General features: G+C 40.2%; 1 protein-coding gene across 4 annotated transcripts in view; it reads left to right on the forward strand.

Moving 5' to 3' along the window:
• Nucleotides 1-27,335, forward strand: part of LOC127647329 (protein sidekick-1-like) — a 474,624-nt gene that overhangs the window by 250,755 nt on the left and 196,534 nt on the right. For all 4 annotated transcript variants that reach the window (XM_052131502.1, XM_052131501.1, XM_052131503.1 and 1 more), the window contains exon 5: nucleotides 23,662-23,795. In XM_052131502.1, the coding sequence (XP_051987462.1) occupies nucleotides 23,662-23,795 (134 nt within the window). The remainder of the gene's footprint in view (nucleotides 1-23,661; nucleotides 23,796-27,335) is intronic.

The raw sequence follows: 27,335 nt of genomic DNA on the forward strand, positions 1-27,335 counted from the left end.
CAGCCTATTCTATTGCAGTTTTAATGGGTTTCAATGGGACCAGCACCAGATTGTTAGAAAGATTTTGCATGGCACTGCCACCTTGGACTAATCTAGTTTGTCAGTGACCTGAGCCCAGCATGGTCCAAAACCCATTCTAGTTCACCCCAGCTTACAGGAACAGCTTAAAATGTATTTACCGGTCCAGGCTTGTATGTTTTAGTAGCATAGTAGTATTCAACCAATTTGGGTTTTTCAATATGGCCAGTGCTAATGACAATATCTTGGAAGCAGGTTGGAATCTATGCACACAGAACTTCACAGGTTTCCGTTGAACTGGAGTGGACATCAGTCACAAAGTTCTACACATCTTCCACCTCTGACATGTTTGTTTATGCAATATTCTGGCAAAATTGATTATGCTTTCAGCTACCAATAAGAGGGTAGTATTCTCAGCTCTGTTGAACACAGTTTACAATGTTTAAATTCCTTCCATGAATTTTGTAAGATTTTAACCAAAAATAAGTGCAAAGAAAGTGTAATATATTGTGTATCATATACAGTATAATATATACAGTTTTTATATAAATTGCCTTGATTAACACAGAACTGAAGTGCTTGCACATTGCAACTCTTATTTTTCTAACTCTTATTTCGAACAGAGAACATTATTAAAGTATATAATTTGTATATTGTTATTATGTACATAATGTATTTTATTTCTTTTACATTTATATAACTGCAAAGTGTGGACCATGCACGTATGTTTTACACTTATCTTCACACTTGTGTACTTGATGAAGTGACAAAGTGATTTGATTTAATAAAATGCAATTATAGCATATTTCCTATGCATAATAATTATGAAATTAAGATTTATTTCACAAAATCTTTACTAATTAGTTTTTTCTTCTAAATTGATTAAAAAAAACTGAAAACTGAAAATGCACACTCTATTCTGTTAGTCGGTAAAGCAGGCATTGTTATGTGCTGACAATCCCAAAATGGTCAAATATTGGACGATTAATCAGCCTTGCCAATACATTTTTTCTATCACTACTTCAAAATTGTGCTGGTTTGATGCTGGTCTATATGGTGGGCCAGCATAGCAACTAGATAGGCCAGTTCATCAGTAGAAATACCAGATACTTAGCTGCAAAGCTTTGCTAGTAGTTACAGTAAGTTAGATAAAATGTCTAAAATGATATCAGCACAACAGCATTCAGTGCTGGGAACCAGCATTCATTACACAACATACGCTAGTTACAAGCTCTGCTGGTCTTCTCAGCAGGGCCACATGTGCTTCATAATTGAAGCTATCACTTTTCGTTACCCGAAAACAGTCAGACAAGTTTGAGGTTTTGCATCTTTACACAAAACCTACTGGAGTGTCTGATATTAATAGAGACTAATGGGCTGGGTAGAAAGGGACTAAAGTAGCCAAAGAGGCTCTTTAGAGAGATGGCCTTTTGTCTTTCTCTACATTATTATTATTATTATTATTATTATTATTATTATTATTATTATTATTTATTTCAAGCATACATTAATATAAATTTACAGTATGTACCACATACAACAATAATCATGAATTACACTGTTGATCAAACAAATAAAACTTCAAACCAATATAACTTCACCGCTGCTTGAAAAGGAGTGGGTTAAAGTTTAACACTTATCGATTCCCACCCCTCTTTCAGCTCTTAATACATTAATTTACTTTCTTTGGTATTATCCTCTTATTTTTTATTTATTTATATATATATATATATATATATATATATATATATATATATATATATTTTAATTAATTTATTTATTTCAAAACACAAGCTCATATTTCATCATACATTTATACACTATTCTTGCAACAAAAATTTCTAACTTAACCAACTCATTTTTCTTCATTTTTATAACGTTCAAAAATCTTTTCTTTAAATCGTTTCCTAAATTGTTTTATATTTGAACATTCCTTAAGCTTCTCATTTAAATTGTTCCACAGTTTCACCCCTTGTATGGAAACACAAAAACTTTTCTTCCTACTATGTACCAATGGATGTATGAAATTTAATTTTCCTCTCAACCCATGTCCTCCTTCTCTCCGAATAAATAACTTTTGTACATTTTGAGGTAAATCATTACCCTTTGCCCTATATAGAATCTGCACAGTCTGTAAATCCACCAAATCATTAAATTTTTGTAATTTGGAATCCTTAAAATATGTATTGGTATGATCCCTATAACCTGCCCCATGAATGATCCTTAAAGCTCTCTTCTGTAAAATGACAATTGGCTGAACTGTTGTGATGTAATTATTTCCCCACATTTCTACACAATAAGTAAGATATGGCAAAACTAATGAGCAATAGAGTGTCCGTAACGACTTCTGATTTAGAACTTGCCTTGCTGTCCCAATTATTGCTATACTCCTAGAAACCTTACTCCTAACATGACTAATGTGAGGTTTCCAGTTCCCTTTATTGTCAATTATGACTCCTAAAAATTTTATTTCAGCAACCTTTTCAATGTTCACTCCATCCAACTTTATTTCAATTTGCAAATTATTTTGACCACTGCCAAACATCATTATTTTTGTTTTATTTAAACTTAATGATAATTTATTAGTATCAAACCATAATTTAATCTTCTCTAATTCCTTATTTGTCTCCTGTACTAGCAACTTAAGATCAATGCCAGAGCAAAAAATATTAGTGTCATCAGCATACAACACTAATTTCAGTACTTCTGACACTTGACATAAATCATTAATATAAATAAGAAACAATTTCGGGCCTAACACCACCCCCTGTGGGACTCCACAAGAAATTTCCAGGCATTCAGAATAATAAATCTCCCAATTTCACAAACTGCTTTCGCTGAGTCAAATAACTTTTTATCCAGTCTAATACCTTTCCTCTTATCCCATATCGCTCTAATTTTCTTAACAAAATTTAATGATTAATGGTATCAAACGCCTTTTGTAAATCAATAAATATTCCAACAGTATGCCTTTTGTTATCTACAGAACTTGATATTTCTTCTATAAACTCTAACAATGCAAATGATGTTGCCCTTTTTGCTCTAAATCCATACTGGCTTTCATTAAATATATTATTTTTTTCCAAAAAGTTGTCAAGACGAATGATAAAAAGTTTTTCTAAAATTTTTGATAATTGCGGCAGCAGAGAAACCGGTCTATAGTTTGTAAATTGATGTTTGTCTCCTGATTTATAGAATGGAATGACCTTTGCTATTTTCATTTGATTAGGAAATATGCCAGATTGAAATGATAAGTTGTAAATATAGGTAAGAGGTTTTGAAATGGCCTCAATAACATTTCCTCACCACCGTCATATCAACATTATTACAATCATTTGAAGTTTTATTCTTATATTTTAAAACAATTTGAATTATCTCACTTTCCTCTACCGGAGAAAGGAACATTGAATTTACATTTCTATCAATAGAGCAATAACCATACTGATCATTTATGGGGTCAGGAATACTCTCTGCCAACTCTTTCCCAATATTAACAAAAAAGTTATTGAAAGTATTTGCCACCTCTGTCATATTATAATTGTCTTTGTCACCCATAGTAAAATATTTAGGATAACTTAACTGGCCCGAAGATTTTTTTATAACTTTATTCAATATTTTCCACATTTCCCTCACATCAGATGTCTTATGTTCTATTAATTTGTTGTAATAATCGTTCTTATTTTTTCTCAAAATATTAGTCAATTTATTTTTATATTTCTTATACTTTTTTTCCGCCTCTTTCGTTCTTTGTTTAAGAAACTCCCTGTACAACAAATTCTTCTTTTTGATTGCATTTTTTCAATCCCTTTGTAATCCAGGGATATCCTTTTTTCTTTGAATTTGTACTTATTTTCTTCAATGGGCAATTTTTATCATAAAGTTTTTTAAATATTCTCATAAACTCATCATGGGCCTCGTGCACATTGCTCATATCATAAACACCGTCCCAATTTTGTACAAATTAATCATTCTTAAACACATTCAAAGTTTCTTCTGATCTTAATCTTTTGAATTTGTTTAATGGTTCTTGATTAGGCCTACAATCACTATCAAACACTGTAAATACGGGCAAAAGATCACTGATGTCACTTATTAATATTCCACTTATTGCTTCATTAAAGATTTCATTTTTTAGAATATTATCAATTAGTGTGGCGCTATGAGTCGTTATCCTCATAGGTCTAGTAATTTTAGGGTACAAATTTAAGCTATAGATTGTATTAATAAAATATTCTGTCATTTTGTGGTTATTTGGATTAAGCATATCTATGTTGAAGTCTCCACATACAATAATTGTTTTACTAGCTTTTTTAGTATACATTCCCTCCATATATTCACTAAATTTTTCTACACATGAGCCTGGTTTTCTATAAATACAACTCAAAATCACATTCTTCCTATGTTCTCTGTCAATCTCTGTTATACATTATAATATATTTTCAACAATGAGACTCATATCCTCCACAACACTAAATCTAAAATTATTGTCCACAAATAATGCCACACCTCCTCCTGCTCCACTAGGACCGAAGACATTAAGGAAAGTCTTTGAGGGGTAGTTGAGTTGAGGTGGTATAATTATTGCAGAGGAATGGTAATTACTCAAAGTAAAGAGGGCGTTTGACTGTGTGGCTTCGGAGAGATGTGTTCTTTGAGCAAGTGAAAAGTTCTTATTCTCTCATCATGAGTGGATTATTCCACTCTTTGAAACAAGGGGAATACAGTCAAAAACTAAGGACATATTCAAATCGATTTCAAGACAGATTCTAACAGTAACAAAAACCCTGGTGGAGTGACTGTGCTATGAGTCACTGAGTTCTCAGGCCATTGAACTTCACTGTATTTGTTTTACTGTAAACAGTATCAGGTTCCAATTCTATGATTTTTTACAGAATATGCCGCTTTAAAAACTTCTGAACTTAAGTTTTTCTGTATTGTCAAAGTATCTGTACAGTGAAAATTGTTTTTGCTTTGTAAACAAAAAATTTAAACATGCTGGGAAGTTTTCTGAGAGAGCTAAACCTCTTTCAGTTCAGTTATGTAAGTTGAATAACATTTATGATTACCAATGCACTTCTGTGTTTAAGTGTTGGAAATGCATTTCAAAAGTTCATTAACATTCATGAAAATGAATTCTCTTCCCTCCAAGAGCAGACCGTTTGTATTATCTATCATTACTCTTAATACCACAAACCTAATTATCTACCATGTGTCACGTATTGAGAGGTTCAGAACCCAAATGCAGAGTGAAAAAGGTTTATTAAATACAAAAATAATACATGAAAATCCAACATAACACTCGCTCGAGGGGGAAAGTAAACATAAACTACCCCGAAGGGGTAAAAGGATAAACCAGGCTAGGGCAGGGGTAAATGGGACCGACTGGACCGAAACTGAAACCAGGTGGGGCAAACAGGACTGACTGGAAACACTACCACACAAGACTGGAAACAAGCCGAGCTGGCACTGGACAGCAAACACAAGGAGACTAAAATACGGAGAGAAATCAACAGGTTAACAAGTCAGGGTAGTTGTGACTAATAAGCTAATAATGGGCAAACAAGGAAGATGGGTATGATGTAAGACAAATAAACACGTGGCGATACAGAAACAAAACAAAGCTATGTGCTATCACAAGACAACAAATGACCCAATAGGCAATATACGTCCATGCCAACCGACAAACAATGTGAATCTGTAGCAACTGCAAACAAAGCAATGCCATGCATTCTCACACTAAACGAGACCTGAGCGTACATCACGAAGCAAATGCCACGTGATGCACGCAACTGGCGACAAAAACAAGACAGGACAACTGTGCGAGAGTTCGGCCACATACACAGCTTAGACCGAAGTGACTGAACCTCAGCACAACATGAAGACAGCTCGCGACCGGGGCACACAACGTAATGCAAGGCACACCTGTGTTTGCGAGAGACAGACAAATTATTTATGCAATGCATGCTGCCAAAATGACATAAGCGTGATGCACCCACGTCAATAACAGACAGACATGGAGCACGAGTGTCCGGATCCCAACACAGGATCCAGACACTGTGCTCCCGACATGAAACAAGACAGACCGAAGAGCGCATGGCAGGGAATACAGTACAACTGAAACTGCGCACTCATACAAAGACAGACATAAAACACAAGACCGGTACGGGACGATAATGCCACAGTCCTGTCAGACAAAAACCCAGACTGACAGAGTGACAGGACCATGACTTTAGGAAGCTCTATTTCTGCAAAGTCAGGTGGTACAAAGAAAATATTTTCTAATTTAATATAACGGGGAAAAGGGAAAACACCAAGATTGACACAGTTATGTTTTCTTAATGTGCCCTCTTTTGGATCACACTCATTTCAGAAATCAGGTTGTGTTTATTTTTTTATTATTCTGTTCCAAAATCTTATCAAGTCTCACAGATGGAAAAGCAGTAGGTTAAATTATAATCGAGCAAATCATTTTAATCAGGCCTTGGAAGTCATCCATAATGAATTGTATGGAAAGTCTTTGAAATGTCAGATAACACTTGAAGCCCCAGATCAGACGGCGCACACCATCCGAACCCACACATGCTGGGTGACTTGAGCAGGCTGGGACCTGCCAGCAACCTGGTTGCCTGGCAACTTCATTAATTACCTTAATGAAAACAATGTGCATTGGATGACTTAGGAAATGAGGATTAAAAACATATATTGTGTTACAGCATATACTGTAAATAAATACCAATACAATTGGAATCTCATGCTTCTCTATACCAATTTTGCAGTTCACTAATAAACAGTCCTTATTAAACTTAGTGGTTAAAAATCAGTCAGTTATAAATTAAAGAAAAAAGATGCAAATTACAAGCAATAGATCATAAGAAACAATTGAATGAAGAAACAAACTAAACAAAAAAGTGTTTTATTTGTCTAATATTTGTATCAAGTATTAAAGTAAACATTCTAAAAAGGAAAAAAAAAAAGCCAAATTGTTGTACAACAGGAATGAATATTGCAAATATATTGGTAAATAAATGAAATGAAAATATTCAAATATATTCGGAAATACAAGAACTCAATAAAAGGCATGAGTTTTACAAAATTGCTCTTTAAATCAAATGCTGAATAATGTTACTATCTGTCTGAGGAGATTTAAAAGCGACAATGAATCCCTAATATGAAAAGGGATTGTTACTTTTTACTAAATATTGGTCTTTCTACACAGTTTTTTCAAATTGTCATTTTAACTTAGAACATCCATTTAGGCAAAACAGCAAAAGATCTGGTTGACATGGCTGAGGCTGCTAAAAACCACATATAGCACCCAAAGAAAGCAAAAGTGACATCAACAGTCTAGGGAGCAAGCACTCCAAAACCTTGTTCATCAAAGAGAATAGTGCAATACTGTCTTTTCTTGTGCCTTCACATTTTTGATGAGGCATGTCTCGTCTCATTATTAAGTCACAGTGTTGTCTACGAACTCTGACACAACAAAGATGCCTCCCTGCTTTTGTACTGCTGTTGCATCTCAGAGCAAGCTGGCAGTCTCAGGACCCGGAGCCACGGCTGTCCCGATCACAGCCTGCACCTAAAGTGTGGCTGAGGAGAGAGTTCTTTACTCCACATCAGAAACAGCAGATTAGATGAATACTTTCCCAATTCACTGGCCCTTTTTTTTTTGGTTGGTTTTGTTTGATTGACAGTAATACTCACTTCTGCCTTAAACATCACTGCAGAATGATCGGCAGGTAGGGCCATTTTCTTTCCATACAGCTATAAAGAAACTTTTAAAACTACTTTCTCTGTGAACTTGTAAACTCTGCCCACTAGTTTTTTTTTCCCCTCAGTGTGAATTGAGTTTGTCTCTTAGTGATTGAAGCTGTAATGGTGCTTTGCGGTTTCTACAGGCTCTAGAGCAGAACGATGGATGAGTTTCTGTTTTGGAGGTGGAGGGAGTGTTTGCATGTGAAGGTGCACAAGTGTAGGGCACTAAGCTACCCCTACACTTCAAAATCTATCATATGCTATCAGAATACTTTGAATATGCTTTGATTGCCATTGTATTGAAAATATGAAAATATGGACCACGATATTCATTAACACATTTTCTTTTGTGTTCTGCATAAGAAAAAACTAAAACAGATTTGCAAAGACATGATGGTGAGAAAATACTGACATAATTTAGTTTTTAAGAGAACTATTCTTTAAAGATAACTGAGGAATTATCTGATTCTACAGTTCTTTGCTGACGTCGATTAAACAAACAAAATGAACACTACTATTTTTTTGTAATTCCTTTAAGGATAGTATAATTTATGGAGTTCACAGAACTGCTGCTCACTGGATGTTTTTTGTTTTTGGCACCATTCTGAGTAAATTCTAGAAACTGAGAAATACTAAATCCAGCCCATCTGACATCAACAATCATCCATGTGATTGTCTAATCAGCCAATCGTGTGACAGCAGTGTAGTGCATAAAATCACGCAGATACGGGTCAGGAGCTTCAGTTAATCTTCACATCAACCATCAGAATGGGGAAAAATATTTCAGTGATTTGGACCGTGGCATGATTGTTGGTGCCAGATGGGCTTGTTTGAGTATTTCTGAAACTGCTGATTTCCTGGTATTTTCACACACAACAGTCTCTAGAATTGAATCAGAATGGTGGCAAAAACAAAAACCATCCAGTGAGTGGCAGTTCTGTTGAAGGAAATGCCTTGTTGATGAGAGGGGTCAACAGAGAATGGCCAGACTGTTTCGAACTGACGAAGTCTTCGGTAATTCAGATAACCGCTCTGTACCGTTGTGGTGAGAGGAATAGCATTCTGAGATGTGGGTTGGCACAGTTGTGGTGGCATGAGGGGGACCCACACAAAATGAGGCAGGTGGTTATATTGTTGTGGCTGTATAAATTAAAATATTGTATCAAAAATTATTGCTACTATACATGCATCTACTTGTTACATGTTTTTATATTGTTGATATTTGGTTATGTTTAGAGGTTGTGGTAGGGTTATGGGATCTAAAATATCTATAAAACAGTAAAAATTTACAAATATATTTATAATCAATTAGTGTTTACAAATATATTTGCAATGGATTTGTCAATATTGTACATTTCTTAAGCTGTAAATACGTAAAAAAAAAATTATGTTATAGATGCTTTAAAATGTCCATAATCGACTTTTTAGTGTCTGTCCAAACATACAAACATGTATGTTTAAATGTTACAAAAAAGTGAAGTAGATTAAACGTAGTATTATGTTCAATGATATGGAAATAAAACAAACAATACTTTTTGTATTGTCTATACGTATGCTTTACATGTCTGTTGACACAAATTATGTCATGTTGTTATGCGTGTGTGGGAAGCAGGAGAAGGCAGACGCGGGGATGCGGATCCAAAACCCGGTTTTATTAACAAACAAATAATAATAATACAAACACAGGAACAAAGGAAAAGTCCACGATGGGAAAACTAAACTCAACTACAAAACGACACACAGGAGAACACAGGTTGGGTAAAACATCCACGAAGGGTAAGTGGAAGACAGCAATCACAGGGTACTTTGGCAAAGAACATGACACGTCAACGAACGATAAAGGAAAGGGAAAACAAGCGGGTTTAAATACACGAGGTGATGGAACTAAACGATAAGCAGGTGAAAACAATGAGTGAGTGCTGGCAGGTGGTGAGGGCAAGGAAAGATGGGAAGTGTAGTTTTCTTAGACACGGACTGGTGAAAACACGGGCCGGCCTACTAGGAACGTGACATGGAGTGTGACGTGCTGAGTGAAACAGAAAACACGGGGCAGACAACAAGGGAACGTGACACATGTATTAAATAAAATTAGAATATGTATTAGGGCTATATAAAATGTATGATGATTTTATTTATTCAAAATTAGCTTTATTTGGGGGCCTGTCTCAAAAATATTGGGATGCTATTAATTAATCGGCACATCATGTAATTAATTTGATTAAAAACTGTAATTGATTGTTGGCCCTAATTTTCATATATTTTAAGTTCGTTATTGTAGGCTGTGAAAGGGTGGGGGTGGCAAGGGGCCAGTAAGATCCTAGATACTGGTGCCACTCTATTGATTGTCTTTGTGTGGAAAGGAGCAATGCTTTTGTTTAAATTTAATGTATTTACAGAGGTCAATGGAACAGTGCAACTCTTACATTTACCATTCCCCAAGTTCTCTTAAAAGTTCCAGTAAACCTAAACTGTTGTGTCCTTACTTGGGTTTCCTCGAACTGTATTTGTTTATTTCTTTTTCGCACTCCAGGTAACGAATCGGTTACCTAACGTAACCTCGGTTCTCTCTAGATGAGGGAACGAGTATTGCATAAGCTAGCTTACGCTACGGGAAAGATTCATCTTTTCTGAGATATTGAAGCCAAAAAATTATCCTTAATTTTGTATCATTTGTCAACGCAGTGCAGCAACTGCAGACCTTGAGCGGGCTAGCTAGCGAGCTCATTGGTTGCTCTGCGGCAACTGCTGCAGCCTATAGATCGAACTTGGGCGAACTCGCGTCCAATGAGAGGCGTCCACGCGCTACTGCATCAAAGCCCGCCAAAATGGGCATGGCTAGAGTGCATATAAGCGTAGTTCGTGAGGCTGGAACCCTGGTTTTCATTGAATGAAGCGAAAGTCGCCGTGGCGTGAAGCACGGCCGGCTACGCAATAATCGTTCCTCATCTAGAGAGAACCGAGGTTACTTTAGGTAACCGATTCGTTCTCTTACGAGAGGTTCTCTCAGATATGCGTAAGCTAGCTTACGCTCACGGAACCCATTGTCAACGCCGTGCGTGCCAAGCATCCACTGCATGAGCCCCGGGGTGGGGGACCCGGGGAGCCCTTGTGAGTGGGGAAATAATATTTGGCCGGCAAGAGTGCGGGCCAGTGTGTGTGTAATACATAAGCACATAGTGGGAAGGGAACGACAGAGAGGCGGTGCCGGTCTGTGTGGAATGAGTCCCATCAGTGCAGCTCACCAGGGGAGCTGTAGCGTATTAAACCGCTAGTAGTTTTGCCTGCAGGGCGGGCACTTCCAGATTGTAAAATCTGACAAAGGTGGAGGGGGAAGCCCAGCCCGCTGCCACACATATGTCGTGAATGGAAATCCCGCTGGACCATGCCCACGATGAGGCCATGCCTCTAGTGGAGTGAGCCCTAATGCCCAACGGGCATGGCAGGTCTTTTGACGCGTATGCGGCAGCAATAGCGTCCACTATCCATGTAGACAGTGTCTGTTTCGAGGCGGCGAGACCTTTGGTGCGCCCTCCGAACGAAACGAAAAGCTGCTCAGAGCGTCTGAAAGACGCGGAAGAGGCGCAATACTGTCAGTGACAGCTGCGTAAGCTCCGGGAACCATGTCTGATTCTCTCAACGCGAGGCTATGAGGAGCACCGAGTGACGCGTTTCCCTGATCCGCTGCATTACCTGTGGCAATAGCGAGACGGGAGGGAAGGCGTAAAGCAGGCGGTTGGGCCAGTCCTGGGCCAGCTGCCCTGCTTTTCGAGAAAAATATTGGGCAGTGAGAGTTCTCTTCTGACGCAAAGAGGTCTATCTCTGCTCTGCTGAATATGCGCCATAACTTCTGGACTGTTTGAGCGTGCAGGACCATTCCCTGGAGGAATATTGTCTCTGGACAGTCTGTCTGGGCCGCCGCTCAGGTGGCCTGGCACGCGCGTCGCCCTCAGCGAGCGCAGGTGGCACTGGGACCAACTCAGTATGCGTTTCGTCAGATGGAAGAGGTTCCTGGATCTGACACCGCCCAGACGGTTTAGGTAGGATACCACAGATCTGTTGTCCGAACGGACCAGGACGTGGTGACCCTGAATGACCGGGAGAAAGCGCATAAGCGCGTACTCCACCGCTATCATTTCCAGACAATTTATGTGAAGTAGCTTTTCCTGAACTGACCATAGGCCAAAAACCGAGAGCTCTCGCAGACCGCGCCCAACCCGTGTTGGACGCCGCCTGTCGAGATGACTTTTCGGCGAGATACAGCTCCCATCGCCACTCCCCGCTGATACCATTCGGCCACTGTCCAGGGCTGCAGAGCTGAAATACAGGTCTGAGTCACCTTGATCGGCTGGCGGCCTGTGGCAGAAGCCCAGCGAGACGCGCGGGTGTTTAGCCAATGCTGAAGGGGCGATGCGCAGTAAACCCAGCTGAAGTACTGCTGCGGCTGAGGCCATGTAACCTAGCACTCTGTGAAATTTTTTCAGAGGCGTGAGGCTGTTCATCTGAAAGGACGCGGCTAGTCGCTGAACACGGCGCGGCGCTGTGTAGATAAGCGAGCCGCCATTGCCACGGAGTCTAGTTCTATTCCAAGGAAGGAAATTGCCTGACTGGGCTTTAGTGAGCTCTTGGTCCAATTGACTGCAAGACCCAAACTGTTCAGATGGCTGAGGAGAACTGTTCTGTGAGACAGAAGCTCCGTATGTGACTGTGCCATAATCAGCCAGTCGCCCAAATAGTTCAGAATTCGCAAGCCCTGACTCCGCAGGGGTGCGAGCGCCGCATCCATGCACTTCGTGAAAGTACGGGGTGCTAAAGACAGGCCGAATGGAAGGACGGTGTATTGATAAACCTGGCCGTCGAAGGCGAATCTCAAGAATGGCCTGTGAAGGGGATTTATCTGAATCTGAAAGTAGGCATCTTTCAGACCGAGAGAGATAAACCAGTCCCGCTGGCGCGTATGCGCGAGGAGTTTCCTGATTGTAAGCATTTTGAACGGTCTTTTTGCAAGCACCTTGTTCAAACCCTTGAGATCTAATATTGGTCTGAGGCCGCCGTCTTTCTTGGGAACAAGAAAATAATGGCTGTAAAACCCCAACTCGCTCAGCGAAGGCGGCACTTTCTCTATGGCTCTTTTGCACAGAAGGTTTGCCATTTCTGAATGAAGCATGCAGGCTGCTTCCGTGTTCACAATAGTTTCGAGCCGCGCTCTGAAGCGGGGAGGGCGGCGATCGAACTGTAGCAAATAGCCCTGTTTTATTGTGCTTAACACTCATTTGGATATTCCTGGGATAGCTTCCCACGCTTTGAAGCGTAACTCTAGAGGGTGAATGGCCAAATCGCCCTGATTGCTGCACACAGCGCGCTGAACAGAATGTGTGAGCGCGCTTACTGTGCTTATGCGTGACTGCTCGCAGACAGCAGGGACAGGCTGTTCTGTGAGTGACTTCCGATTGAGGTGAATGGGGAAAGAGTCACATCTGTTAAGTGATGCGCGAGCATAGTCACGGGCACGGGACTTACATACAGAGAAGTGTTTGCTGGCCGTGTGACAGAGCGGGCAGAGAATGGGCGCCGCGACGTATTCGCGGAGCACGCTTATTGACTCTAACACTCGAGCGGGCTGTGTCCGCTTTATGTGAGTGGGCTCTGATCGACACGGGAAGTGTAATGCTTGTGTGTAGAGGTGAACACTGGATTGTGGGCACATTTTCTACACATAAGGCTGGTCGTGTGACAGAGCTGCCAGAGAAGGGCGCTGCGACGGATTCGTGGGCGCGCTTATTGACTCTAACACTCGAGCCGGCTGTGTCCGCTTTATGTGAGTGGGCTCTGATAGGAACACGGGAAGTGTAATGCTTGTGTGTAGGGGTGAACACTGGATTGTGGGCACATTTTCTACACATAAGGCATGTTTGCTCTTTACAAGATTTCTTTGGGTCGCCGTGAAAACGGCGCTTGAGTGCAGGCAAGCGGGCAGTATCACCGGCTTGTTGGCTGCTGAATCCACCACTGTAGTAGCCTGAGAGAGGGGGACTGACAGGGGCTGAAGCTTTGACGGTGGTCCGCCAGCGGCGGACTGAGCCGTCGTTTTTTCAACAAGGCTAGGAGGACTTCGGTTGCTCAGGTTTCAGCGCAACTTTAGACCGAGGCCCGCGGGGGGGCGGCGGTCTGCGGCGGCTATCTGAGCGCGATCGAGGGCGGCCGCCCTGTCGACGCTGAGAAGTCTGACTTTGTTGAGCTGGGCGCTGTGAAGAAGCTCGTGCAGGAGGCTGGTCACATGGGCGGCCTGCAGAGGAGCTAGCGCGACGCGGCAGGAAGAGGTTCATGGCTTGGGTGGCTTTCTGGTCAACAATGCCACTCACCGCGGAGCCGAAGAGACCGGTCGGAGAGAGCGGTGCGTTGAGGAACGTGGAGTGCTCTGCTTCTCCCATGTCGGCTAGCGTTAGCCACAGGTGTCTCTCGGTCACAGTCAGCGAGGCCATGCACTTCCCTAGAGCTTGGGCTGCAGCTTTGGTGGCGCGAAGGGCAAGGTCCGTCGCGCTTCTTAGATCTGTAACAGCCTCTGGGTGCCTGCCTTTCTCATCCCACTCCTGAAGAAGGTCCGCTTGGAGGATCTGTAAGACGGCCATGGAGTGCAGAGCAGATGCGGCTTGGCCGGCGGCGTAATAGGCGCGGCCAACATAGGCGGAAGTCGCTCTGCAGGCCTTAGACGGGAGCACTGGCTTAGACCGCCATCTCGCGGAGGACGGGCAAAGGTGTGCTGCTACCGAATCCTCGACCAGGGGGATGGAGGAGTAGCCCTTCTCGGTGGCGCCGTCCACCGAAGCGAGAGGGGTGTCCTGACTATACTTGAAAATGACTATACTTTAAAATATGCATTAAAAGTTGGCTTTCTGGAGATAATTTAAACCCGAGAGTTATGTGGTCTGCTGTGTTTGGCACTGGGAGTCGCATAGAAAACCCATTTGAAGTGACAAGAAAGTTGTATATAAGGATGCAATGCATTCATTCGCTTTGTTAAACAGTCTTTTAAGCAGAACTTTTTTAGACGGCGAGTTGAAGAGTTTGGAGTTTCGTTGAGAGCATTACCCTGTAACATTACCACAGTCCTCAATATTTAAAGTTTTCACCATTCTCTCAACTTGATGGCAATAATAATATATTTTATTGCCTATATTGATGTGAACATGAATATTTTAAAGAAACCAGTGCTGGTGCTGGTTCCCCTCTTCCATCCCAGCACTCACAAATTGTTTTTAGAATGCAAAATAATGAATTTATTTTACATTAAATGAGAAAGTAGGCAAAAAGGCTTCAGGAGAGGGCAAAGGCCAAAATAACAAACAAAAGTTCACTAATTCCTAAAGGGGGAGTGAACTAACTTTCTTAGAAAAGAAATGGAAATAAAAATATACTCCCTTTCTACCCAAAAACAAGAGAAAACAGAATTCTCCAGAAGTAATCAGTCCAAGGCACAATTGACTTAGGACAATACCTTTAAACAACAGTTCACTCAATAGACTCAAATGCCATCTCAAGTGGCATACAACAAATTCTCAAAAGAGTAAAACAACACATCAGAGACAGGAGACAGGGAATGAATAATCCTCCAGCAGCTCATAGCCAGAACAATCAGGAGAGCTTCTCGTTAGTGCTCTCACCTGGTAGTTATTAGAGTGAGAGGAAGAATGAGAGAGAGAGAGAGAGAGAGAGAGAGAGAGAGAGAGAGAGAGAGAGAAAAGCCAGGGGAAAAACAGACATGCCACACTAGACATTCCCACCCCAAAATACATAACCAAAACAGATACAATGTTACACCACATTGAATACATCTTACAACGTAACATAACAAACGTGGAGATGTTTGGACGCACCTGCTTTTCCCTATCACAAACTTGTTAGATGTTAATGCATAATTAAGCATTCGTTTATTATACTGGCCGTGGGAATGGCAGCTTTTACTTTGACATAATGAACAGTTCTGCTTCTGCAAGTTGGAAAATTGGACCTGGATTAACTAGTATTGATGTGCATAGATGCATATAGGGCAAACAAGGCAATTTTCTTACCATGAAACACTTTTGTGTAAACAGTGTTTAAAGAGCCTTAACAGATTTTGCAGGCCTTTGTGTATTTAAGCCAAAAGAGTTTAGCAACAACTTTTGCATCTCAAACAGTCTTTCCCATGGCTCTTTGAACAGGTACCTCCCAATGACTTACACTAAATGTGGTTTCATGCAGAGGTTTTGGTGCAGACTTGGGTTTAATTGACAATGAAGTTGCATTTGAAATATATATTTATTTATATATAATTTCCCAATGGTGTGAGAAGACACTTAAATAATATAAGATATTATCTGTAAACAAGTCTTAATAATTAATTATGTTTATCAGGTTAATGTGTATGGGTAACAATATGCATATGGTGATTGTAAATATACTGGTGGCCAAAAGTTTGGAATAATGTACAGACTTTTAATTATCAAAGTGACATTCATCTGTATAACAAAGTATAGTCAGGACATTACTGATGTATAAAACAGCACCATCACTGTTTGAAAAATATCTGATAAAATCTAGACAGTCCCCATTTCCAGCAGCCATCACTCCAAAACCTTATCCTTATGGTGGTATTTCTTATGAGTAATCATGCTAAATTGATAATTGTTTTGAGGAATGAAGGCTATGCAATGCTTGAAATTGGCAAAAAAAAAAAACCTGAAGATTTCATACAAAGGTGTACACTACAGTCTTGAAAGACAAATAACAACTGTCTCTAACAAGGACAGAAAGAGATGTGGAAGGCCAGATGTTCAACTAAACAAGAAGATAAGTACATCAGTCTCTAGTTTGAGAAATAGACGCCTCACATGTCCTTCATTGAATTCTACCTGCTCAAAGCCAGTTTCATGTACAACAGTAAAGAGATGAATCAGGGGTGCAGGCCTTATGGGAAGAATTGCAAAGAAAAAGCCACTTTTGAAACAGAAAAACAAAAAAACAAAAGGTTAGAGTGGGCAAAGAAACACAGACATTGGACAACAGATAATTTGAAAAGAGTGTTATGGATCTTAATCCCAGTGAGCTTTTGTGGGATCAGCTAGACTGTAAGGTGCTCGAGAAGTGCCCGACAAGACAGCCACATCTATGGCAAGTGTAACAGGAAGCGTGGGGTGAAATGTCACCTGAGTATCTGGACAAACTGACAGCTAGAATGACAAGGATCTGCAAAGCTGTCATTGCTGCACATGGAGGATTTTTTTATGAGAACTCTTTGAAGTAATTAAAAAAGTTCTGAAAATATATATATTTTTTTTCGAATTGTAATTTTTCACGTTATTAATGTCCTGACTATACATTGCGATCAGTTCAATGCCACTTTGGCAGTTTAGTCCAAATGTTTGCTTTCAAAAGAATCCTTTCTATAATTTTACACTAAACACCTTCTAAGAGGATTAGTAGGCTGCAGAATGCATACTCAAAAGAGGGGAACAGTTCTGTTCTGTGTGAGGCGAGGTAAAAGGGACACAGAGATTTGTGGATGCTCTCAATTTTAGTTTGGGCTAAACACATAGGGAGGTCTGGACTTTTGGTTCAGCAACTTTCAGAGAGCCTATGCTTTGTGATGTATGTGTTTGTGAGACATTTGTTTTGCCACACACAACACAGCATGACAGGGGAAAAGGCTAGACCAATGCCCACAGACCACCTTAGGCATCTGAGCCTCCAACAAGAAAATTGCCATGACCTGATTTCCTTAACTTTTAGCATTTATTTGTGTGATCCTGAGGGTTAATGGGAAAAGCAGACACAGTATCACTCTCTATGGACACCTTTATGCCCTCTAAAGATACGCCCCTTAGTTCTTTTACTGCTTCATAGTCTCATGTAAAAAGACACTTATACTGTCTTGTTTTTTACTGCAGGCCTCTTCTCATCTGGTCTCATCTTGTCTCATCTCATCTCTTCTTTATAGTCTGAGATAAACAGACACTTAATCTGTCTTTATTGTCTTTTTTTTTAAATTGAAGACCCACAGTATATTTCCTGACCAAATAGTTTACCTAAATTTTTTACTTAAAGATAGACTTTGATCTGTTCTTTTGCGGCATGACTTTGAGGCAAACTCTGCCTCAGGGCAGCAAGGCTCCTGTTCCTCTTTCTGCTCCCAAGGCGTCAATGTGGTAAGCTATTCTGTCCTAAGATATGGGTGGGAGAGGCCCGAGAGCATCATAAATCAAAATGTAACGACAGTCAGATGCACACAGCTGGGCTCCCAGGAACTAGGAGCACAATATGAGTTGCTGACATTTTAATTACTTTGTCATACATCTCAGACTGGGAAGCCTATTTTGAGGGTGTAATTTATGGCAGTAAATGAAAACAAATCGGCTTTCTGAAAACAGGTTCTTGCCATGTTGATTAATGTATTATCTCTCTAGTGGTCTGTCCAGTGCCCAAGAGAATTAGGTTCTGGACACTACTGACGTGCACATGCTTCTTAGGCTTTACAACATGAATGGCTCCTCTGACTGTAATGAACTGCATACAGACACGTCCCACCGAAGCAGCAGGTAAACAATATTCAGAAAACTCTCCAGAGTAATTCATCTTCAATTATGCCATTGTTTCATTTTTCTTCCAAAAAAAGCTTTTTTTTCCTTCTGTTTTCAAAAGAGAGAAGATAAAATAAGTGTTTTGACATTATTGTCAAAGCATATCTCAGTAAATAGATCTTTATATTTGTTTCTCTCATATTGGAAATATCTGGCTGCTTAAACAAATTTGGCACGATTCGTATTGGTGCTTTCGCCTGGCGGGTGCACAGCCTTTTCAGCAAATAGAAATGGCCATCCTCTTTGAATATTTAGATTACCTGTGCTTCCCAGCACCTTTCCTAAGTGGATTAACATTTCACGTGGCTCCAAACCTGCATTTTTAATAAGTTGTCGGCTGATATCAAAGAGTCCTGGGGGATCAGAAACAAGCCGTCACATTATCTTTCCCACTGTGCTTTGTTTACCAAAGCGTGAGCAGGGGCCATTCATCTATACAATTGTAATGGAATCCAAACTAGCTAAACTAATCTTAAAATCGCTTTATACACAGGTCGCATCGATTCCGCTCACAGCATAAACCAGGTAAACTCTCATCCTCTGCCTTTCACATTTCACAAACATCCACCGGCAGATTTACACAGTGTTGTGTGATCACACGCTCCGCTATTAGGCACTTAAATCATCATAAAGGTGAGCTGTTTATGTACACATCAATGCGGAGGCTCTGATGCTTACCAAGCCATTTCAGCCTATGCATATTTAATAATTAGAAGTCCATCAAGGTGGGCTGCTCTGAACTTTCAAAGCTGCCGCTGACATCTGTGAAGGGTGCCTTTATTTCCCAGATGTGGACCAGCTCGGATCTGCAGCCAGGTGTCAGGGTGCAGACAGCGATGTAATGCATCCTCATCAGTGGCCGCCGAACCACCCATGCACCAACCTACCTCACTCAAGCATCTGCAGACTTTTGATGGATCTCTTTATGTTAATCTCCATTTAATAATGGAATGGCAAAAGGAGCTCTAAACAGAACTGAAGCTCTGTCTCATTACTTGTTGATATTGTTTGCTTCTGAATTGCAGACAACCCTGTTGTTCCTACTAGTATATGCCCCGAAGCTGAATACCATATTTGGAAAGGCATGAAGAATGACTTCAAAGCAAATAACGGATTCATCTGAATAATAGAAAAAAATATTAGTTTGACTGATTATCCATGAAACGCCAGGATAAAGCGACATTTTAATTAAACATATCAAAAATTACAACCAAACGATGTGTCTGTGAAGTCAGTATTAGACTATTGTGAAGTCAATATTAGACCTCATGAATGAAAATGCTCACGGTGTGGGTGTAATATCAAATCGGATGGCAGCGACCTCGACTTAGTTTGTGATCTCCATTTATTGTGCGCATCTGCAGCTTGTCAAGAGTAACATTAATTAAGATACTACATCATATACATTTTCCACTCCTTAAAATGTCAATGTTAATGTATTGCACGAGTCAGACGTAATGATTCCCATGTATTCATTTATAAACCAGCCTGAGTGCGAAGTTAAATTCCTGTCCTGCCGTGATGATTTCACAGTGGAGCTTGTCTATCCATCTTTTAATGTAGACCACCTTTAATTCCACATAACCGATTGCAATTTATTGCCATTTATCCACACTTTATTCTACTGCATCTATCTAATTCTGCACATGTACTTTAGCTAAATAATTATGTCCTTTATTATGTAATAATAACATTATGTTAAAATATGTGCACACAAATCAGCATCGAGTGTATCTTAAAAATTCCTGATAGACTCATCAAACTTTCACCTTATTGTAGGGTATATTGTTTTACACTAATTTCTTTAAATTTCTTCATTTTTATTTAATATTCAAAATGCTAAATGTGGGCTTGACATTTCACAATTGCTTTAAATCTCCTGCCTCCAGAATAACATTGTTAAACATGCACAGATATAAAGGAAAATTCTGCTTCAGCAGATATTAATGTCAGATATATGAAGAGAAACCCCAGTTAACAACAGATTCCACAGTTAATGTAGCCTACATATTCAGATTCATCTGGTAAGAAAAAAAATTATTAAATAAGAATTTTATTGAATAATTATAGCATAATAATAATAATAAAATAATAATAATAATTTATTCATGTTTTTGTATTCATTGTTATTGTTATTTGTATTATTTTTAGGTTATTATTATGGATAGGCATATACAAGGCATATTTTATTTATAGAAATTATAAATGTAAAAGTTACATTTAAAATGGGTGTTTTATTTAGTTTTGGCCCACTTCCCAGCCCACACCCAGTTCTGTCTGAAAAACAGATACAGACACATATCATTTTGTGATAGTAACAGAACAAATACAGATAATGGCTTCGCATATATACAGATGCAGGACAGATAGTCCTGACTCAAAATTCTGATTGGATGAGCTGCCTATAAAGACACTGTAAAATCACTATGAAAACTGTGAACCAAATGGTATGCGTAGTGAACAAATACTGCGACAGCAAGTTCTTAACAATTTCATAGATTTTAATATGGTTAGGATAGTGAACTTTAGTTCTTCACAGAAGAATTGTTTATTTTTTTTTATAATAAATGTAACAGTTTATTGAACATTAGTTCCTTTAATCAGATTACTCTTACTGCCATTTTATGTAGAACAAGAAAACAAGAACTTAAACCAGCCTAAGATGGTTTGCTGGTCTTAGCTGCTATAAGTAAGTCTAGCTGGTCTCAAAAGCCTAAAACCCCTCAAAAACCAGCAAAGCAAACCAGCCTGAACAGGATGGGAAACCAGCTAAGACCGACAAACTAGTTTTAAGCTGTGAAAGCAATAAGTACTATAAGTAACTACTCAAGTGTGTGCATTAACATGATTTTAATTACCATATAGTGGTACATCATCATTTGTCGCTTATAGCTTTATTTGTTTATTTGAAAATGTCTCAGCAACTTGAGAATCTTTTGTAGAGATCTGTCTTGGAAATCGGTAATGACTGCGGCGCTTGTACTCATGTAGGAAGATGCTACAGGTCCCACCAATTTGAAAAACGAATCAAAAGTTTCAAAGCATCTCCAAGTTGTGTTATGCCTCTCAAGGGCTTCCTGTGGGCTGGTCACGCCTGAGCAGAAAATCTCTTAGACAGCAGTGATGTGTAATTGAGGATGTCATCAATTAATCAAAAAACGAGGGTGGAGAGACGCTATGCATGAGGAGTAGGAGTTGGGGCTGGAGATATGCAATCCGTTGTTGCTTTCATGTGCTGAAATAAAGGGGAAACAATTCCATTCAACCTACGTGGAGTAGTGGATTATCAAAGCACCTTGTTCTCTGTTTCACATCGGCAGTTTGAGATGGTAATTTGGTCTTCAAGAATCATAGGGAGACTGTCACTAGTATAAATTGATAATAATACACATCTGCCACCGAGTGTCTTTCATGCAATCTTTAGTTTGATGGATGGAGTGTGGCATGTTCTGATTAATCATTAGAGCAATACTAGACACTTTGTCATCAGCCTATGAGTGCTTGAAATAGATAATCCTAAATGCTGCTTTAAGGTAAAGTTCACCCAAATATTTAATTCTGGCATAGTTTACTCACCTTGATGTCCTTTCAAACCAGAATGACTTTCTGTCTGCTATGGAAAACAAAAGGTGAATTTTTTAAGAATATCCTGGCCGGGCCTGGGTATCTCAGCGTGACTACCTCTCCTGGAGTCGCGAGTTCGAATCCAGGGTGTGCTGAGTGACTCCAGCCAGGTCTCCTAAGCAACCAAATTGGCCTGGTTGCTAGGGAAGGTAGAGTTTCATGGGATAACCTCCTTGTTGTCGCTATAATGTGGTTCTCGCTCTTGGTGGGGCACATGGTGAGTTGTGCGTGGATGCCACGGAGAATAGCGTAAAGCCTCCACATGCACTACATCTCCGCAGTAACGCGCTCAACAAGCTAATTAATAAGATGTGTGGATTGACGGTCTCAGACACTGAGGCAGCTGAGATTCGTCCTCCGAGTCATTACGTAACCACGAGGAATTAGAGCGCATTGGGAATCGGGCAATCCAAATTGATCCCTCATGCCATCCCAGATGTGTATGATTTTCTTTTTTCAGCAGAACAAATAAATATTTTTTTAAGAATATCTCAGCTCTGTAGGTCCATTCAATGCAAGTGAATGGTGGCCAGAACTTTGATGGTCCAGAAAGCACATAAATGCAGCATAAAATAAATTCATAAGACTCCATTCTGAAGTGATATGATAAGTGTGGGTGAGAAACAGATCAATATTTAAGTCATTTTTTACTATAAATCTCCAATTTTACTATCACTTATTTTGTTTTCGGAAACACCCATAACTATCATATCGCTTTTGGATTTAACCACTGGAGTCTTATGGATTACTTTTATGCTGCCTTTATGTGATTTTTGGACTTTCAAAGTTCTGGCCACTATTCACTTGCTTTGTGTGAAGATATTCTTCTAAAAATCTTAATTTGTGTTCACCTGAAGAAAGAAAGTCATACACATCTGGGATGGTTTGAGGGTGAGTAAAAGATGAGATCATTTTCATTTTGGGGTAAAATGTCCCTTTAACGAAAGCATTTCTGTTAACTAAAATAAAAAAGACCAATCCAGTCCAGCTAGGGCAGATGTCAAGATTTTTACCAGTAACAAGGAATCAAGCACACAGGCCATAACGACTATTATTTAAAACTTTTTGTTTGTTTGTTTGTTTTCCTTTTGGAGCTTGACAGTCCCAGTCTTCACTTTCATTTTATGGAAAAGATTGGCCAGAATTTTCTTCAGAAATTCCACTTTTGTGTTACACAGAAGATAGACAAACAGGTTTGCAACCATATGAGGGGGGAGTAAACGATGACAGCATTTTCATTTTGGGTGAACTATTAATTTAACCACTACAGCATTAACTGTGTCTGGGTTTTAACAATCAGCTCCCTCTCACTTAGACACTAGCCTGTAGGTTTATTCCCACCCACAGTTGTATTTCTGTCTGTAATGACACTTACTGCTCATTGATTCTCAGCTTGTATGAGAATGAGGGTTCAGGTACATTGAAAACACTCAGGGCTTCATGAAAATCCTCCACACTAGATGCCCTCCAGTCAAACCCTGAGTGCAATGAGTTCAGCAAAGATAGTTTAATGGAACCCAATACACATCAGTTAAGCACTAATTAAAATGCTGTCACTCTATTCCACTTGCGAAATGTGTTAGGGTACCAGACTAATGGTCGATTATGGTTTAACAAAGCTGTATTTCATTTGCTTTGTTACTCTCCACAGAGCCATTACGATGGAGAACCAGCTCGTGGTGCTTGCCATTGCAGCGGTGGATGCTGGGAGGTACTACGTCCAAGCTGTTAATGAGAAGAATGGAGAAAACAAGACAAGTCCATCCATTTACCTGAATGTGGCAGGTTAGTAGAGGAGGGATGAATCTCTCTGTATCATTTCTATTAACCTGCAGGTAATGTCTCATTGTGCACAACTGATACTGTCCAGACAGAACAATCGACCATACAGGGGAATTGTAGCCCTTGGTTTGTCTTTTGCGACTTTTGCCACCACACTTTAAAGATGAAGTATGTAATATTTGCTTGACTAGCGTTACCAAAAGGTATTGCAAAATTTTACGAACAGGTTTCCCAGAAATTTCCCACATCTGCCATGGTCCATAAACAGATGGTTCCACCCCAAACTTGAGCCAGTTAAGCTGTGGTGGGCTGGTTGGGATGCTCAAACAGAGCAATGTTTTGATAGCTCCAACCAACTTTTTGAAAGCAATCAACCAATGAATGGCTTTCTTATATTTGACTCGTAAGATTAGCTGGGATAGGATAAAGCATTTTAACACCTGAAAAAACGACACTCTTCAGCTTTAATGCTCTCATTTCAGAAGCACTCACCTTCAAGGGCAGCCTCTATTTTACATTGTGAGGCTGAGGTATGCAGATATGTGAGGACACCCATTCCCCGAGGGGTCTGTGTGTAATGCAATGCATTTATCAGTGAGGAAGGACATCCACAGAATGACAGAGGATAAATAAGCTGTTAGTTCTAGTGACACACTTCTAGCTAGCTGGAAATGTTTGGGTTTCTTTTGTTGTCACTGCTTTGGCAGGTACTACTTGGTGTTGTCTGCTTAGACAATACTAATGTGTGCATGCCCTCCCATGAATCCATTTCCCACTGCACCCTTAAGCGATTCCATTGGCTATGTTCACACCACAGCTGAATGTGGCCCAGATCTGATTTTTTTGATGATTTTAAATGGAGCTCATATCAGACACTGGTCTGAACAGCTGACGCTCATTAACTAACCTGCATGTGTGTAGCACTCATTGAGCATGCGTACAACAAACTCATGTTCATCATTATAGTATGAATAATTAATTCAGTTAGAATTAAAAATGTAATTATCTGTTTTTAACGCAGATAAGACACATGCCTAACTGATAATATGTCAACTAGTGATGGAGAAAGACCGTTGATTAAGTATTTTCATGTGGTCATTTGCCTTCGTATGGTGGAATTTAAATAATCATCGTACAAGTGTAATATTACCTAAAAGCGAAACAGAATAAAATTGAAAGACAGCTGGAGAAATGCCATTAGATACAGTATATGTAAGTTAAGAAGAGTTATCTTTATTTATTTCATATTTCCATTGACTGGCTTGCATTTGTATTTTGATACATATTGAGAAATATAGAAACTGTTTTCTGAGCAAGTGACAAGCAAAGAGCGCCGTTATATAAATCTACATCTGTATCTTTGGGTCGGCCATATTTAAATTTTTCACGATGGGGAAGCTACATTTAACTGGTTAACAGGTTAGACATTTAGTGGATTAAGAGATTGGATATCTAAGTGACTATTTGCACTCCAATAGTCTGGTGGAAACACAGGAATTTATCGAAAACTGCATCCCCATGTGCAGCTGTAGTAGCTCTGGGTGTAACAATTGTATGTGTATGTATTTTTACGCTGGAGATCCGGGTTCGAATCCCACCCCTTGACATACTTTTTCTCATGTCAATACTCTTATTATTTCCTATAATACTACTTTTAGTAATAAATAAAAGAGATTCCTCGAAGTGATTTGGTCACAGTGAAGGTCGGGGAGTTGAGAGAAGGATTTGATCCGGATAAAATTAACCATGGATTTACTGTAGTAATATTGTAGTTACCATGTGTTTTGGTGGAAACTATATAGTTCTGATGTAATAACCATGGTGTTACTACAGTAAAAAAAAAAGTACAAATTGTTATTAATAGTAACCATGTTTAATTTTGTGGTTACTGTGATTTTGCACAGATGATTTCTCAACAAGTCAAGTCAAGTCAAGTGGTTTTTATTGTCATTTCAACCATATACAGTTAGTACAGTACACAGCAAAACGAGACAACGTTCCTCCAGGACCATGGTGCTACATAAAAACAACAAAGGACCAACACAGGACCACATGAGACAACACAACGAAATAAAATACCTATATAAACTACCTATATATACCTATATAAAGTGCATGTGCAAACATGTGCAAAAAGTATGGGACAGTACAACACATTACTGACAATGAACAGGACAATAGACACAGTGCAGCGCCGACCAGTACTCAGTAGTGCAAAAAGATGACAGTTTCTAAAAATGTAAACATAACATACTATGAGATAGTGTTCTATGCACATAGCAGTTATTGAGGTAGCAGACAGTTATAAAGTGACAGTAATTAAAGTGCAACTCAGGACACGTGTGTGTCAAACCAGTCTCTGAGTATTGAGGAGTCTGATGGCTTGAGGGAAGAAGCTGGCCGTACAGTCTGGCCGTGAGGGCCCGAATGCTTCGGTACCTCTTGCCAGACGGGAGGAGGGTAAAGAGTTTGTGTGAGGGGTGTGTGGGGACGTCCACAATGCTGGTTGCTTTGCGGATACAGTGTTTTTTGTAAATGTCTTTGATGGAGGGAAGAGACACCCCAATGATCTTCTCAGCTGTCCTCACTATCCTCTGCAGGGCTTTGCGGTCCGAAACGGTGCAAGTCCCAAACCAGGCAGTGATGCAGCTGCTCAGGATGCTCTCAATAGTCCCTTTATAGAATGTAGTGAGGATGGGGGTTGGGAGATGTGCTTTCCTCAGCCTTCGAAGAAAGTAGAGACGCTGCTGGGCTTTCTTGGTGATAGAGCTGGTGTTGAGGGACCAGGTGAGGTCCTCCGCCAAGTGAACACCAAGGAATTTGGTGCTTATGACGATCTCCACAGAGGAGCCGTCGATGTTCAGCGGAGTGTGTTCACCTTGTGCTCTCCTAAAGTCAACAACCATCTCTTTTGTTTTGTCGACATTCAGGGACAGGTTGTTGGCTCTACACCAGTTCGTCAGCCGCTGCACCTCCTCTCTGTATGCTGACTCGTCGATCTTGCTGATGAGACCCACCACGGTCATGTCATCGGCGAACTTGATGATGTGATTCGAGCTGTGCATTGCTGCACAGTCGTGAGTCAGCAGAGTGAACAGCAGTGGACTGAGCACACAGCCCTGGGGGGCCCCAGTGCTCAGTGTGGTGGTGGTGGAGATGCTGTTCCCTATCCGGACTGACTGAGGTCTCCCAGTCAGGAAGTCCAGGATCCAGTTGCAGAGGGAGGTGTCCAGGCCCAGCAGGTTCAGCTTTCCAATCAGGTGCTGGGGAATGATTGTGTTGAATGCTGAGCTGAAATCTATGAACAGCATTCGAAAGTATGAGTCCTTATTGTCTAGGTGGGTGAGGGCCAGATGGAGGGTTGTGGTGATGGCATCGTCCGTTGAACGGTTTGAACGATCACGCAAACTGCAGTGGGTCTAGTGAGGGGGCAGCTGGGTCTTAATCTGCCTCATGACGAGCCTCTCGAAGCACTTCATGATGATGGGTGTAAGTGCGACGGGACGGTAGTCGTTGAGGCAGGACACTGAAGACTTCTTTGGC

Source organism: Xyrauchen texanus, chromosome 8, assembly GCF_025860055.1.
Source record: "Xyrauchen texanus isolate HMW12.3.18 chromosome 8, RBS_HiC_50CHRs, whole genome shotgun sequence".
Lineage (NCBI taxonomy): Eukaryota > Metazoa > Chordata > Actinopteri > Cypriniformes > Catostomidae > Xyrauchen > Xyrauchen texanus.